Here is a 17,619-nt window from a genome sequence, read left to right on the forward strand (position 1 = left end):
AGCTTCATTTAAACAGCATACTCCACAATTTTGCTAAACATTAAAAAAAAAAACCCTCTCAGCTAGAGATAATTCACTGGAACACCTCACTTTGCTGCTCAGTGAAATTGAACACTATTTGCAAATTCTCACTTGCAAAAAGCAAAAGAAAGCTATAGTCATACTTATCCTCACCTCTTTTTCATCCTGAGGAGGGAAAAAGTACATTAAAAACCATAAATGTAAAATGTTTTACTTATCAGTGAAACAGCAAACTGGAGTAAAAGGAAAATATTAAAGTATCTACTTCATAGTTGTATGTGTACAAAGTCATCACTATTTTTTAATAATTCTCAACTCATTAGCCTGTTAGTGTTTTTATTTTTCTTCCAGACATAAAGCTTAAACTTGGTCACAGATATTTATGAAAGGCCAGAATGCCTCCAGCACTGTAATTTAGAAATCACGTTTTCCTCAGTCACACACTGTCCCTGAAATCTATTAAATATGTAGAATTTCACACTGATTTAACCACCTATGCATGTACATCAAGTACAGCTCTATCTATGCATTCATGAGTCTCCAATGCAAGGATGCCGTAATACGAAAATAATAAGGGTCCTCCAAGCATTCCAATGTGCCATAAGAAGATGGACAGGCAGAGACAATGCCCACTTCTACTATTTACAAACCAAGTGATCCTGGACACATTATTAAAATCTCTCACATTTCATTTTCCCATCCATAAAATGAAGATGATAACCACTACCCACAGGATTGTTGGAGATTAAATGAGATAATGTATGCAAAGCACTAATCACAGAGTAGGCACTTAATAAATGGTTTTATTTCCTTGTTCTCTTTCTGAGGGAAAAAAAAACCAAACACTGAGAGATATTCCATGCTGTTTTGATGTCTAAAATGTGCTTTTCCTTTAGCAAAGATAATGTGAAATTATGTGCATGTGGAAGGGAACAGGTTTGATATGCCATTGAAGAAGAGACAGTTGCCCCATCAAGAATTCACCCTCCAAGGTAATCAGAAAGCCATACTCCAAATGTGTCTATTACAGGTGCTCCAGAGAGCTTTACCTGCCATTAATAGCATGGTGTTTTGCCAATGTCAAAAATGGAATTTTACTGGTGAAATTAGAAATTAGCACAACATATATAAATATGGATGATAATTACTGAAATGAGTGGTATGCAGGACGTGTGTATTGGTAATAATATTCTAGAGACATCCCTCCAACTCTTTTATTAATAAGGTATAAAAATCTAGAAAATTCCAAACTTGTATTCATTGGGATGGACCCTGAGGCTATCCAGTCCTGCCATCCATCTGGTCAAAGGATTCTGGTTGCCTGATGTCCACCACAAAAGCAACTGGATTCTGCTTTTGAAACTTGCAAGTGGTGTTTTGATCACCTAAAATGAAGAGAACGTGGACTTCATAAAGCTTACTGAACAGTGTCTGAACTATGGGACCTGACTTGTCAATAAATTTTTTGTTTAAATAAATGTCTTGATATGCAGCAGAATTTCATCTGAGATCTGCTTTCATTAAAACCAAGCAGCATGGGGCGCCTGGGTGGCGCAGTCGGTTAAGCGTCCGACTTCAGCCAGGTCACGATCTCGCGGTCCATGAGTTCGAGCCCCGCGTCGGGCTCTGGGCTGATGGCTCAGAGCCTGGAGCCTGTTTCCGATTCTGTCTCCCTCTCTCTCTGACCCTCTCCCGTTCATGCTCTGTCTCTCTCTGTCCCAAAAATAAATAAACGTTGAAAAAAAATTAAAATTAAATAAAATAAAATAAAACCAAGCAGCAAAGTTGCAAAGTTATTTGACAGTTAGTAGTCAACTCCAACTCCTACTTACTGCAAACTTTTTGGCAACTATTATGATGTACCTAGGTGCTATTATGAACAACCTAATAGTTGTGTGTGACCAAACAAACTTAGGCCAGTTTGCTTCATGCTAGCTTTTTTTTCTAATTAAAAAAATATATTAACTTAGATCAATGGTTAATTAGTTTATTGTGGAATGCAAACACAGAATAAATCAAAGGAGAGGAAATAAAGTGAAATTAGAAATCAAAAGAAACTACTGGCACCTCATCAAGATAAAAAGCTTCTGCACAGCAAAGCAAACAACCAACAAAACTAAAAGGCAACCAATGGAATGGGAGAAGATATTTTCAAATGACATATCAGATAAAGGGTTAGTATCAAAAATCTATAAAGAACTGAGCAAACTCAACATCCAAAAAACAAATAATCCGGTGAAGAAATGAGCAAAAGACATGAACAGACATTTTTCCAAAGAAGACATCCAGATGGCTAACATACACCTGAAAATCAGGGAAATACAAATCAAAACCACAATGAGATACCCCCTCACACCTGTCAGAATGGCTAAAATTAATAACTCAGGAAACAACCGACGTTGGCAAGGATGTGGAGAAAGGGGAACACTTTTGCACTGTTGGTGGGAATGCAAACTGGTGCGGCTACTTGAAAACACTTCAGAGGTTCCTCAAAAAATTAAAAATTGAGCTACCCTATGACCCAGCAATTGCACTACTAGGTATTTACAAAATGCTGATAGGAAGGGGTACATGCAGCCCAATGTTTACAGCCACACTATCAACAACAGCCAAATTATGGAAAGAGCCTAAATGTGTATAGACTGACAAATGGAGAAAGAAGATGTGGTATATATACATACACACATATACATGGGAATATTACTTGGTGATGGCGATCAAAAAAGAATGAAATCTTGCCATTTGCAACAACATGGATGGAACTAGAATGTATTATGCTAAGCAAAATAAGTCATTCAGAAAGACCATTACCGTATTTCACTCATATGTGGAATTTAAGAAACAAAACAGATGAACATAGGGAAAGGGAAGGAAAAACAAGATAAAAACAGAAAACGAGGCAAACCATAAGAGGCTCTTAAATACAGAGAAGAAACTAAGGGTTGCTGGAGGGTGTTGGATGGGAGGATGGGCTAAATGGGTGATGGCCATTAAGGAGGGCACTTGGTGGGATGAGCACTGGGTGTTATAATGTAAGTGATTAATCACTAAATTCTACTCCTGAAACAATCATTACACTCTATGTTAACTAACATGGATTTAACTACAATGAAAAAAAAAGAAATCAAAAGAATGTAATTTGTAAAAATTATAATGTTGAAGCTGGTAAAGTTTCAGTGAGTTGACATATGGCTATTGGCATCATAAAGTAACTCCATTTTCTGGAGAGAAAAATGGGTGAAATTTATCATGAACCTTAAAAATAAATGTTCTACCAATGACCACATTAAAAGATGCTCAACATCACTAGCTATCAGGATAAGGCAAATCAAAACCACAATGAAACACCACTTCATACCCACTAGGATGGCTCTAATCAAAAACACCAATAATAATAAATACAGGCAAGGATGTGGAGAAATTAGAACACTCATACATTGTTGGTGGAAATGTAAAATAGGGCATCCATTTTTGAAAACAGTCAGTTCCCCAAAAGGTTAAATATCAGAGTTGCCATGTGACCCAGCAATTCCACTCCTAGGTACATTGTCCAAGAAAAATGAAAACTAGCATGCAAACGTTCACAGCAGTATTATTCATAATAGTTGAGAAGGAGAAACAAATGTCCATCAACTCAGGAATGGATAAATAAAATGCATATATCCATGTAACGGAATATTATTCAGTCACAAAAAGAAATGAAGTAGCACTGATATATGCTGCAACGTGGATAAATCTGAAAACGTTATGCTAAATGAAAGAAGCCTGTCACTGAGGACCACATATTGTATGATTCCTTTTTAAAAATTGTCAAAAATAGGCAAATCCATAAAGCCAGGAAGTATATTGATAGTTGTCTAAGACAGAGAGCTGGGGGCAAATGAAAACGACTACTAATGGGTACAGGGTTTCTTTTGGAGTAATAAAAATTTTCACAAATTGAGTGTGGTGATGGTTATACATCTCTACAAATATTGCATGCTTTAAATAAATGAATTGTATGGTATGGAATTATCCCACAATAAGGTTGTTGTAAAAAATTATTAATGTTCAAACTCCTTGACCCTGTAACCCTAAGCATCAGTTTGAACCATAGAAAATTACCAATATTTTTGGCCTACAAAACAGCAATCCTAAGATGGAGTCCAAGATTTATTTATAAAGAAGTTCATTAGCTGCAATTTTATTATAACATAATTTTGGAAACAATCTAAACGTCGAGGGGAAAAAAAAAAAAAACTATTGTATAGGGGCACCTGGGTGGCTCAGTCAGTTAAGCGTCCGACTACGGCTCAGATCATGATCTCACAGCCCATGAGTTCGAGCCCCGCATGGGGCTCTGTGCCAACAGTTCAGAGCCTGGAGCCTGCTTTGGATTCTGTGTTTCTCTCTCCCTCTCCCTCTCCCTCTCTCCCTCTCCCTCTCCCTCTCCCTCTCCCTCTCCCTCTCCCTCTCCCTCTCCCTCTCCCTCTCCCCTGCTGGTATTCTGTCTCTGTCTCACTCAAAAATAAATAAACATTAAAAAAAAAGGCATTTAAAAAAATTAAACTCTTGTACAATTACATGGTAGAACATAATGCAGACACATAAATTACCTTCTTAAAGAATTGTTTAAAGCATGATAAAATACCATTATACCCCATGATGCAAATTTGGAATTATATCTTTATTTATAGGCAAAAACAAGTAAATATAAGGAAATACACCAAGAATATTAACAGAATTATGTGTAAAAGTTAAGATTTTGGGTGATTTTAGTTTTCCCTTTATTTTTGTACTTTGCAAATTTTCTATGATAAGCTTGCATTACTCCTACAATTAGAAAATAATCTTTCATCAAGAAAGTAGGGATGGAAGGATCATACCTCAAGTTCATAAAAGCCATATATGAAAGATCCAATGCTAATATCATCCTCAATGGGGAAAAACTGAGAGCTTTCCCCCTAAGGTCAGGAACAAGACAGGGATGTCCACTCTAGCCACTGTTATTCAACATCATATTGGAAGTCTTCGCCTCAGCAATCAGACAACGCAAAGAAATAAAAGGCATCTAAATTGGCCAGGAGGAGATCAAACTTTCAGTCTTTGCAAATGACATGATACTTTATATGGAAAATCCAAAGGATTCCACCAAAAAACTGCCAGAACTGACCCAGGAAGTCAGCAAAGTTGTAGGATATAAAATCACTGCACAGAAATCAGCTGCATTCCTATACACCAACAATGAAGTGACAGAAAGAGAAATCAAGGAATAGATCCAATTTACAGTACACCAAAAACCATAAAATACCTAGGAATAAATCTAACCAAAGAGGTGAAAAATCTATACACTGAAAACTATAGAAAGCTTATGAAAGAAATTGAAGAAGACACACACACAAAAAAATGGAAAAGTATTCCATGCTCCTGGATAGGAAGAACAAACATTGTTAAAATGTCAATACTACCCAAAGCAATCTACATATTCAATGCAATATCTATCAAAATAACACCAGCATTCTTCACAGAGCTACAACCAAACAATCCTAAAATTTGTATGGAACCAGAAAAGACCCCAAATAACCAAAGCAATCTTGAAAAAGAAAACCAAAGCAGGAGGCATCACAATCCCAGACTTCAAGCTGTATTACAAAGCTGTAATCATCAAGACAGTATGGGGGGCGCCTGGGTGGCGCAGTCGGTTAAAGCGTCCGACTTCAGCCAGGTCACGATCTCGCGGCCCGTGAGTTCAAGCCCCGCGTCGGGCTCTGGGCTGATGGTTCAGAGCCTGGAGCCTGTTTCCGATTCTGTGTCTCCCTCTCTCTCTGCCCCTCCCCCATTCATGCTGTGTCTCTCTCTGTCCCAAAAATAAATAAATGTTGAAAAAAAAATTAATTAAAAAAGACAGTATGGTATGGGGACAAAAACAGACACTCAGATCAATGGAACAGAACAGAGAATCCAGAAGTGGACCGACAAACATGTGGCCAATTAATCTTTGACAAAGCAGGAAAGAATATCCAATGGAATAAAGAAAGTCTCTTCAGCAAGTGGAGCTGGGAAAACCAGACAGTGACATGCAGAAGAATGAACCTGGACCACTTTCTTACACCATACACAAAAATAAACTCAAAATGGATGAAAGACCTCAATGTAATACAGGAAGCCATCAAAATCCTCGAGGAGAAAGCAGGCAAAAACCTCTTTGACCTTGGCCGCAGCAACTTCTTACTCAACACCATCTCCAGAGGCAAGGGAAACAAAAGCAAAGATGAACTATTGGGACTTCATCAAAATAAAAAGCTTCTGCACAGAGAAGGAAACAATCAGCAAAACTAAAAGGCAGCCGACAGAATGGGAGAAGATATTTGCAAACAACAGATCAGACAAAGGGTTACTATCCAAAATCTATAAAGAACTGAGCAAACTCAACACCCAAAAACCAAATCATCCAGTGAAGAAATGGGCAAAAGACATGAATAGACACTTCTCCAAAGAAGACATCCAGATGGCCAACCAACACATGAAAAAATGCTCAACTTCACTCATCATCAGGGAAATACAAATCAAAACCACAATGAGATACCCCCTCACACCTGTCAGAATGGCTAACATTAACAACTCAGGCGACAACAGATGTTGGCAAAGACCCAAAGAAAGAGAATCTCTTTTGCACTGCCGGTGGGAATGCAAACTGTTGCAGCCACTCTGGAAAACAGTATGGAGGTTCCTCAAAAAACTAAAAATAGAACTACACTACAACCCAGTAATTGCACTACTAGGTATTTATCCAAGGGATACAGATTTTCTGTTTCAAAGGGGCATATGCACCCCAATGTTTATAGCAGCACTACCAACAATAGCCAAAGTATGGAAAGAGCCCAAATGTCCATCAATGGATGAATGGATAAAGAAGATGTGGTATATATATACAATGGAGTATTACTCAGCAATCAAAAAGAATGAAATCTTGCCATTTGCAACCATGTGGATGGAACTAAGCGAAATTAGTCAGTCAGAGAAAGACAAAAATCATATGACTTCCCTCATATGAGGACTTTAAGAGATAAAACAGATGAACATAAGGGAAGGGAATCAAAAATAATATAAAAACAGGGAGGGGGACAAAACATAAGAGACTCTTAAATATGGAGAACAGAGAGTTACTAGAGGGGTTGTGGGAGGGGGGATGGGCTAAATGGGTAAGGGGCATTAAGAAATCCACTCCTGAAATCATTATTGCACTATATGCTAACTTGGATGTAAATTTTAAAAAACAAATAAAATGGTGAAAAAAATAAATAAAAATAAAAATTTTTTACTTTAAAAAAATGAAAAGAATCTTCCATAAAAAGAAAGGAAAATAAAACAAGAAAGACCAAGATGCTTAATGTACTTGGAATTCAACTAAATTTCACTTTTACTCAAAAAAGAATTTAAGTTTTCAAAATTCCAATTCAAGTATTTCAGCCTTAAGGTGAAAAGAAGAAACCTTGCTGTTTTATTCAGACAATAACACTAGAATAGTTATTCAAAGAAGACAGTTATCTGTCTTAATTTGAAATCTTCACTGAACAAGAATCCACAACACCCTGTTCTTGTTCTTTAGTAATCATTCTTCCTGCCACCAAGTGCTTATTTATTTCTGATCTGTGATTGCGTATCATCCTCCCTTGTCCAAGCCATGTATAAATCAGAGATAGAGTTTATAAGACAGCTTTCTGTCATTTTCCACTTTTATAAGTGGCTTGACTAGTAAGAGTATTTCATGTCCTGCCAGCTAGTAGAAGCCATGGATGTACTGGTCCCTGAAAATCTAAATGCACTAAACTCCTCTCACCCCTGACCTTTCCCTCCCAGATGCCCCTAGAGTCTTGTCCGTCCAGCCCTATATATCTCCAGCCTGGTGGGGTCAGATTTAAGGTTGTCAAGTCTCTTAATGTCCCCAGTTCAGGTGATGGTAGATTGATAACAAGATTACAGCCTGATACTCATGAGCAGATGCAGCACAATGATACTTGAGGTGAGCACAATAAAAAGACAATGGTGTCTTGTACTTCAAGGTTAGCACCTAAGGCAGCCTAGAGGAACTCACACCTTATGTGAACACCTGGAGTTCAGAGGAAAAAAGATAGATTCAATTGAAGAGTCCATCACAATTTATCATAGTTATTTGAGAAGGAGCTTTGGATGAAATCTTGCTCTCTACTAAAAGCCATTATTTTATCATAAGCCCTTGTGATATGTAAGCCCTTACTCATGTAAGCCCTTGTGATAATGTATCCCTTACTCATGTAAGTAAAAGGTAGAGGAAAAAATTGTTGAATTATCTAAATCATAAAAATTATACATCTAATCACTACTTAAAGCTACATTATATACCTACATATATATTTCGCTTATTGTCTGTCTCTACCACAAGAATTAAGCTCGGAGAGAGAAGAAATCTTTGTCCGTCTTATTCATCAGTTTAACCCCAGTACTGGAAACAGTGCCTCAAACATAGTAGTGTTCTACTAAGCAGAAACTCAGTAAGTAGCGAATGAGTGAATAGTTCCTCCACATGGTGAACACTATTCAGCTGGTAAGAATAATGTTTGGATCAATGATCACTCAAAATTCTCTCCATTCTGCATTGTAACAGTGATAGCCCTCTGAATTATCTAGTTCATTGATTTTGTGTCCCTGCTATTTCATGTTCCTGCTAAATGCAAACTACCTTACAATGTTTTGCAAAGTATATGGAAAGACATAGAAGGATGTCACATCCAAGCACATACCATTTCCTTGGTAACTCTCAGAAATTGAGAAACCAAGAAAGTAAGAAATTACAAATGCTGGTATTATCAGCCATCTGAAGACATCAGAATTTTTGCAAGAGGCTTATAAATTTGCAAGCATGCCAAGCATTATTTGCATCTGAAATACAAAATGCACCATGTAGTCACTGTCCTTCATTTTGTCAATTGTTGTATTACTAATTTTTTTTTTTTACTTCCTGATAATCTGATCACTGCATATTCTCTAAATTAATTGTTAGTCAAAATCCAACTGCAATCATTGAGGACATCTGAAAAAATGTTAAACTATAAAATATTAGGAACCACTATTAAGGACAAACCATAATCACTTTTGGAGTAGTGCCTACTTAAATCAGAGATGTCAGAACAGGACTTAAACCTCAGAAAAGGATTAAGAAGATGAGACCTTTTGCAATTAGATATGAATATAAGTAAAGCACAAGGCCAAATCTGGAATAGAGTGACCATTTTCTATTGAATGCGAACCCCTAAGCAGGTCCCCAACAGGTAGACCTGACTTCTTACCCCAAAGTTAGACTGCCTGTGCAAGAGGCAGAGAATAGAGCCATAAGTCCACAACAATATTTCCCCAACAGAAAAAATTCCCTGAAGTTTAACCTGAGTTCTGACAAGGACTGTGTTGTAATGGTTTTCATGCAGATCTTACTTGTTTCTGAAACTCTCAGTCAGATATAGTCCAGGGAACACTTAGAACATGAACAAATGAGTCTCTGAAGCTCTGGTAGTTTCACAGTGATCATATGGGACCTGGGTAATAGCTGTTAAAAGGCAAATAGTGCAATGACTAGGCAGTTTAAATGTAGATAAAGTATTGCAATCAACAAATTATGAGATTTAATCTAAATTTTTCTAGGACTGAAATCTTATTGATCAAATATAACTTGAAATCATGAGCCATCTGCCAGGAATTCTAAAATCTTTTTGCTAGGCACTGATTTTTAACTATAATTTTATTGCAACAGGTTTGAAAATCTAACTTAACTGGAGTGGAATATAGGTAGAAAAGGGGCAAAATGAGGTAAGAACACAAAGGCCACTTCTTATAATTAGTTAATTCACTGTTTGTTTAGCATTTGAGTGTCCAAAAGACAATAGAACATTAATAGAAAACACATAAACCTGCCTGGCAGAATTGCAATACCACTAGCCATGTATACCAGGAGATTTTTTTAAAAAATGTTAACTTTTTGAAAAGTACCTTTGTGTAGAAACTAACTCTTCAGAAGACGACAGAAAAAATCTGTCCATCTTGCTTCCATTAAGTCGATTTTATTAAACTCACTAGTTGTTTGGGGATTAGCTATTATGGCAGAACTAAAGCTTGCGGCCATGTCTATGGACTTCCAAAAAAAATCAATTTTATGCCAGTCAAATTCCATGCAAGTTACACATCTGTGAGCTGCATTCATTCTTCTGGGACCCCCAGTTTGTCACTCCTATCAGCACAATGTATTCAACATCCCTCTTACTACACTGAACTGTAATACCTTTTGCACCCTTGACATCGCACCATGATCTTAAACATTAGCCTTTGCACAATCAAGAATAGCTAAAAAATGTAAAGCCAAGAGCTTATCAAATCCTTCCCATTATTTGGCTGTGAGGCTCAAGCCTGTTGCAAGTAACAAAGCTCCAGCTTCTGCAAGTCTTATTAGCATCATCTGTGCACCATCCTCAACACCAATTGGCAGGGCAGCATCACCCATAACGGATTCCTGGAATGTGGCCAGTCCCAGCAGCCAAGTTCAGTTGGCTGCATCCCAGTTCTGCAGGGTGTCTGAACATGCTGGCACAAAGCAGAGCAGTAGGGTAGCTGAACACTCTGAATCATGAGTTGGAGAGAGGTGACCATACGCTGAAGAAACCCTGTAGAGATTAGCCAAAGAACTTCAAGCCACAACTGCTTATATGTCAGCTGTTGGAAAGTAAATGCAATGGACATATCCTTTATGCAACATTGCAGTAAGAATGGCTCCTTTGGGGACCAGGTATAGGCAAGCTGGGAAGGACAGAGAAGAGCCCATGTTCATTTTCATACCCCAGGTTTCATCTGGCCTGCCCTTGCATCTTGATAGATCACCAATGTTTGCTCCCATCCAACTGTCATTATTTTATTCTGCAAAATAATGCCTCTCTTTACTCACCCAAGAATAACAAAGTGATAAATTAATTAGATGCAAAGAGTGTAGTCATACCATTTAAATCAGCTGGCTTATACACATCACTGAAAAACAGGGACATTTGCTAGAAACCCATGAAGTGAACCAAGAAATTCCAATCCTCTCATTTGTATGATCTGCCTTTGTGTGCACTTCCAACGTGAATTACCAAACTAGTAATTTGTCAGTATGTAATTTAAATTATTAATATGTTCTTATGGTAGACTATTATTTCACTTAAACTCTAACCACTGCTGATAAAATTATTGCTAATTATGCAAGCACTTTAAAGAGTATGATGATTTTAAAGTCATTGAAAGGGAAGTTTTTAGGCAGAGTCTGGATGACCACCTGTCAGGTAAAGATTCCTGAGGATGAGGGCAAGGTTGGTGGGAAATGATCTTGATGACCTTCCCAGCCTTTTCCATGAATATGATACAGCACAGCCATTGAAATACACGCATAGAATTTTCAAGAGACACAATATGATCCTATGCACAATTATGTTAGATACATAAATAGTCCAGAAATGAATATACCACATTTAATTTTCAATTTATCCCAGGCAAATAATTTACTGATTCTCATATCGCAAAATGTTTGGAATTACACCAAACACAACACAGTTGATAGTCTCCAGAAGTTGACATTTTAAGAAATCAGGAGATACAAATCATATTAGGCTAAATATGCAACAAATTTACCACGACCCATATGAACAATGACATAGCAGTTATGTGTATAAATAAAATAACAAATAGATTCAAATTATTTGTTTGGCTTTGAAATAGATGACGAGATTTCATGAAGTTCATTTGCTGTAAGTGCTACCTTAAGCACTTTACATCAATAATCTATTTTACCCTTCACAACAACGCTATTATGGAGGTTCTGAGGCCAAGAAAAATTGAGCAACTTGCTGAAGGTCACTCAGCTAATAAGCAGCAGGGCAAAGACTTGAACCTGCCTCAAATGCTATCATATCAGGAGCCCCCTACCCAGCACTGAGCACTGGGCTTCCTTGTTTCCTTACTTGCAGGCAATACTGAAACTAAGTTTATACCGGTGAATATGGGAGGAGGTTGTCTGAAGCCTGCCAAACAGACCAAAGAAAACTAATTTGAGTTTTAAAATGTGAATTGCACAAAGTTGGCAGGGCTCTGCAAGAAAAGGTATATGCATGCTACTACTATTATAAATAGGTTCAATATTCCTGAAAGCTATCTGTATCTTGGAATGAGAGCTATAAAACTTTTCTTGCCCTTTGACTCAGTAACTTCAGTCTTTGGAATATACCCCAAGGAAATAACACAGAAGAAAAAGGTAATTTGTTCAAGATGCTCATTCAGGAGCTATTTGAATTAGTGAAAAACCAGAAACAACCCAAATTTCCAGTAATGTGACAATGATTAAGCAAACTATGCTATGTAGAAAAAGAAAAAAAAAACCTCATAATCCCTAAAAATGGCAAATATAGACTACATTCACATGTGGACATATATGTAAGAAATAATTCTACATTAAAAAGTAGACTACAAATTAGTAGAAGCATTGTCTTGTGCCAAGACTTTTTTTTTTTACTTGTGCCAAGTAAAATACTATGTGCATTGACAATCCCACAAGACAAATGTGAATTTATAAAGAAGTAGATCCTTCATTTCATTGTTATAACTCCAAGAGTAGAACTGGCATATAGGCTATCCATAATAAAAATTTCTAGACAATTTATATGGAACTAAATTTTTAACTGAGACCAGACCGTATCTCACATGTATTAATGTGTTGTCAGTAAGAGCTGATTTTTTTTATGAGGGCTTACTTTGTGCTGAGCACTCTTCCAAGTTCTATCCCTGTATTCTCTCATATAATCCCTCTATAGCCTCATGAGATAAGTATTATTATCATCTCTCTTCCTAGAGGAGGAAATTGGAGCACAGAAAAGCAAAACAACTTGCCCAAGGTTACACAGGCTATGGTGGAGTTGGAGTTTCAACCAGGGTAGGCTGTTGCCAGGCCTATCTGCAGCCATTATGCCACAATGTCTTCTCTTATTTGAAAAGAAGTATCTAGATCTTGTTCTTTCCCATTAATCACTTATAGATTTTTTTCTGCTTTTTTCATGTATAGAATCCTTGTAGGGAAGAACAATATCCAGACACACAAGTTGAGATAAAATATTCTCCATCTAGGGTCACCTGTATGAACATAATTAACTCGCTCAAACTGGTAAGACTTCTTCCAAGAAGTAAGACTAGAGTAGGGTTTTTAGCTTTAACTTTTGTAATTTTTTTTAATGTAGGGTTTTTAAATCAGGTGAGGGAATTATAGAGACTAAAAAATAAAATGCTATTCTGGACACATAGGAAAATTGCAAAGGATAAAAACCTAACACATGGAGCAAATGTAATATTCAGTTGAGGTTGAATCTAAGAGATAAGTTGCCTGGGAATAAGTGACAAGTACAGAAGAACATTTAAAGTTCTTGGAAAAATGATAATTTAGAAATAAGAATTTATGTTTTGTATTTACCTAGTTTCTTATATTACAAAGTATTTGTTATTTACGATCTTATTGAATTCTCATGCTGTAAATGGTGAATAGTATAGCTGTCAGAGGAGAGAACTGACAGTCAAAGATTAAGTGTCTCACCCAAAGCAGGGCACTGTCCTTAGCGGGGCTGGAACTCCATCCCAGCCCTCATTCTCAGTAGAGCTAAACGCGGATGCTCTTGAAGACAAAGCCCTGGGCAGACCTTCCCTCTAAATCATTCAGAGCTCATGAAGCCTTAGGCCGTAAGTATAAATCCACTGAGAGAAGTCCAGAAAACAAATCTGACAGAAGTGCAATCAGAGATGAGAATGAAATATACAAGAGGATCCTTTCAAGTGAAGGAGGCAGAGTGAAGGCAGGAATACCATCCATAAGCTAAACCGTTTAGGAGATATCGTGGGCAGGTAGTGGGATGTTTGAAAAAACACAAAACTCTAATCCTTTTGTCTGAATCCTTATAAGAGGTACATGATTATAAGATTCTGTCACCGTTGGTGCAAATGCACAAAGTAACATTTTTGCTTTATCTGTACATTCCATGGAAACATTTGCTTAGTGAATGAGGTAGGCTACATTTTATACATCCCTAAATGCCCTCACCTTCTCACCTGACTCTGTCTTATGAAAACCTATGCTTTCTTCAGAGGTCAGATCAAATGCCACCTCTTCCAGAAGCATGTTATAGATCATCTTACTGATAATCTTGCTTTCTGCCTTGTTCAGCTCCAGGATGGCATTACATATTTGGGATTTATCTTTGTGCTTCCTACAGTCCCAACACAAGTGCCCCCACACTGTAGTTTTTCACTGAATCAGTAGGAAATTATCTGAGGTTCTATCATACTCTCAGGGTTTATAAACCTTTTCTGGGATACGGGTTATTCAAATTCAACTACAGATATGACCTCAGTAAAGGACCCTCTTCACTTAAAAATCTTGTCTCCTTATAATCATATTTTATGCTGGCCTTTTATACCAGAACATTTGCATTAATGTAATGCATTACTAATTAGTACTAGCAAATAGCAACGTCCCATCTTGAAGGCTAAATTATATAAAGTGTCTTTTTAATCAAATACATGTATGGCAGTCATCAAACTTAAACTAATTTGAAGTTTGCTTTTACCACAAATATTATAAATATTCCACCATATTCTATTCAATATGAAGGTAATAAGAGCTTCAAAGCCAGAAAGAACTTCAGCTTTTTGAAGAGTCTCCTTTTTAATATGAGCTGGTGAATAAGCTACTGGTGAAAAACTTAAAAATTTCAGAACAAAAATACATTACTTCTACCAAAGTCAACTGCTCTTCAGGGACAAAAATAATGTTCTTTTTATTAGCAATTTGGAATAACAATTAAATAACATTCATTTTATTGAGATTTTTATATAAGAACTGAGAAAACAATTCTTCGCAGTAGTTATGAAAACACAAGAGGAAGTGCTGAGTTTCCAAAACACAGTTTTGTTTCCCATCATCCCTATCTTCCCTTGGGTCATATGTGGTGGCAGTGTGACCCTCAATTAAAAAAGCTTACGTGTAAGTAAGGTAAAGACCAGGGAAGGATACTACTGAAGCTTGCAATGCTTCACATTCTATGTACCACATTCAATGTACCATATTCTATGAAATATTCAAAACGTCTGCTACATTTTGTAGAACACAAGAAAAGTTCTTTGATCCATGAATGGGTTAATCCAACAGCTATTCATGCAAGTCCTGTCCTTTTCAGGGAGAAGAGCAATCGATTATCAAGAAGGAGAGTACAAGTCACAAAAGCATGAAAACTTACTTTTTCATCATCTTCTGTAAATGGAGCACCTTCAGGAATCTTATTTATCGCCTGGGCCACACCAATAATCTCACCATCGCTGCTTCGGATAGGCATGCACAAGAGTGATTTTGTCTTGTATCCAGTTAGTTTATCAATTTCATCATTGAATCTTCGATCCTAAAATAAGACAGAGAAGGGATTAAATGCATGTGCATTGTTATCAGGAAGAAAGGGAGAGAAGTATATTTCTGTGTATGATATTTTATCACTAGGAACTTTACCCAATGAATTTTTAATAACAATACCAGATTCAATTTCATGCTGAAGTCACCAAAAGAACATAAATGAAAATAAATCATGGCCATAGTTGTTAACCATGGTAAATGAAGAAAGAAGCTTTAAACCTGACTACAACAACATCTCAAAGTTGGTGAAGGGGCAAGTGTTTTTAATGGAACTCTATACTGTGGTATTTATTAAAATATTTTATTTAACATAGACAACGGATTATGAAGTATCATATAAGAAAAATACATAATAAATATATATTAGCCACTTTGAAAAATATGCAGAAAAGCACCACTTTACTTCTGGTCAAAATGTCCTATGAAAAAAGAACCTATGAGCCCATAATGATACTTTTAAAATATTAAAACAAACGAACAAAAAAAAACAGGCTTCTTTATAGCATGTCAGCTTAAAAAATGTAGAGGTAGGGGCACTTGGGCGGCTCAGTTAGTTGAGCATCTGACTCTTGTTTTCAGCTCAGGTCATGATTCCAGGGTCTTGGGATCAAGCCCTGTGTCAGGCTCTCTCTTTCTCCCTCTGCCCCTCTCTCCTGCTTGTGTTCTCTCTCTCTCTACCAAAAAAAAATAATAATAATAATACGTGTGTGTGTGTGTGTGTGTGTGTGTGTGCACGTGCATGCGTGTAGAAGGAGTGGTAAATTATATAATATCTATTTTGCAACTACCAATATAATAACATATACAAGGATCACCAACAGATGTTAATACCACCAGGTAAAAGGTTGTTGTTAAACAGAATACTCACATAGTCTCAGACTGCCACCCCAAAGATTCCCTATTAAATTCAAAGAGAAAAAGATATCTTTATCATGAAAATGTCTAGTGGAGATCACCTTAAACAAGTAAGCAAACTTAGCATTACCACTAATGAGACAAAATAATATCATGTGCCTCCTGATGGGATGCAATGTGATGAGGACACAATATCATCAAAAACATGTTGTGTTCTTGTCAAATGTGTAACATAAATCTGATCATTCAGGAAAAAGTAAAATTTTTAAAAATGCAGATTATTGGTCATTCTATCAGAAGCCTGACCTGAACCCTTCAAAAATGTTAATATCGTGAGAGACAAAAAATTTTTAAATAAAAATAAATAGGGCCATGGGAGCTGTACTGGTTTAAAGAAGACTTAAGAAACTCAAAATCTAATGTGCGATCCTTCATTGAAAATTGTTATGCAATTTTTAAGGGGGATGACAGAGAAAGTTGAACATGGACATTATATTAGGTAATACCATTCTATTAACATAAACTTTCATAGGTGTAATAGTGGTTATTATAATTTTGTAGGAGAATGTTCTTTTTTTTAATGTTTATTTATTTTTGAGAGACAGAGGACTAATGGGGAAGGAGCAGAGAGAGAGGGAGACAAAGAATCTGAAGCAGGCTCCAGGCTCTGAGCCGTCAGCACAGAGCCTGATGCAGGGCTTGAACTCATGAGCCATGAGATCATGACCTGAGCCAAGTAGGACTCCCAACCGACTGAGCCACCCAGGCACCCTAAGAATATTCTTTTATTAGGATATACATACTACAGTATTTGGGTGTGAAATGTCACAACACCTTCAACCTACTTTCAATGATAAGAAAGACAGAGAAGGAAGGAAGGAAGGAAGGAAGGAAGGAAGGAAGGAAGGAAGGAGGGAGGGAGGGAGGGAGGGAGGAGAGAGAGAGAGAAAGAGAAAAGAGACTGGCTCCTGAAAAGGTAACAGGGACTAAAAATGTTCCAAGGAAGATGATAAACTAGATCCAGGCTCAATGCTTCAAGCAAAGGCCTGAGTGAAATGAAGCTTCTCCCAATGACCTCAATATTCTTTCTTAAAAGAGGCTTAAAATACAAAAAAGCCCTGTTGTCTACCACCATCTAGAGCTATGAATTTCACCTGCCTAAGAGCCAAGGGAGACTAGCTGTGGACAGGGTGATAGCCTCAAGACCAAACATTGTTAGCTTTCTGATGAGGTCTGTGTTATCTTCAGTATCACAAGGACAGAGCCTTTAA

General features: G+C 37.0%; 1 protein-coding gene across 1 annotated transcript in view; it reads right to left on the bottom strand.

Moving 5' to 3' along the window:
* PDE11A (phosphodiesterase 11A) overlaps positions 1–17,619 on the bottom strand; it is a 367,330-nt gene that overhangs the window by 298,346 nt on the left and 51,365 nt on the right. Inside the window, exon 2 of the mRNA XM_043577142.1 lies at positions 15,327–15,485. Coding sequence (XP_043433077.1) covers positions 15,327–15,485 — 159 coding nt within the window. The remainder of the gene's footprint in view (positions 1–15,326; positions 15,486–17,619) is intronic.

This window comes from Prionailurus bengalensis, chromosome C1, assembly GCF_016509475.1.
Source record: "Prionailurus bengalensis isolate Pbe53 chromosome C1, Fcat_Pben_1.1_paternal_pri, whole genome shotgun sequence".
Lineage (NCBI taxonomy): Eukaryota > Metazoa > Chordata > Mammalia > Carnivora > Felidae > Prionailurus > Prionailurus bengalensis.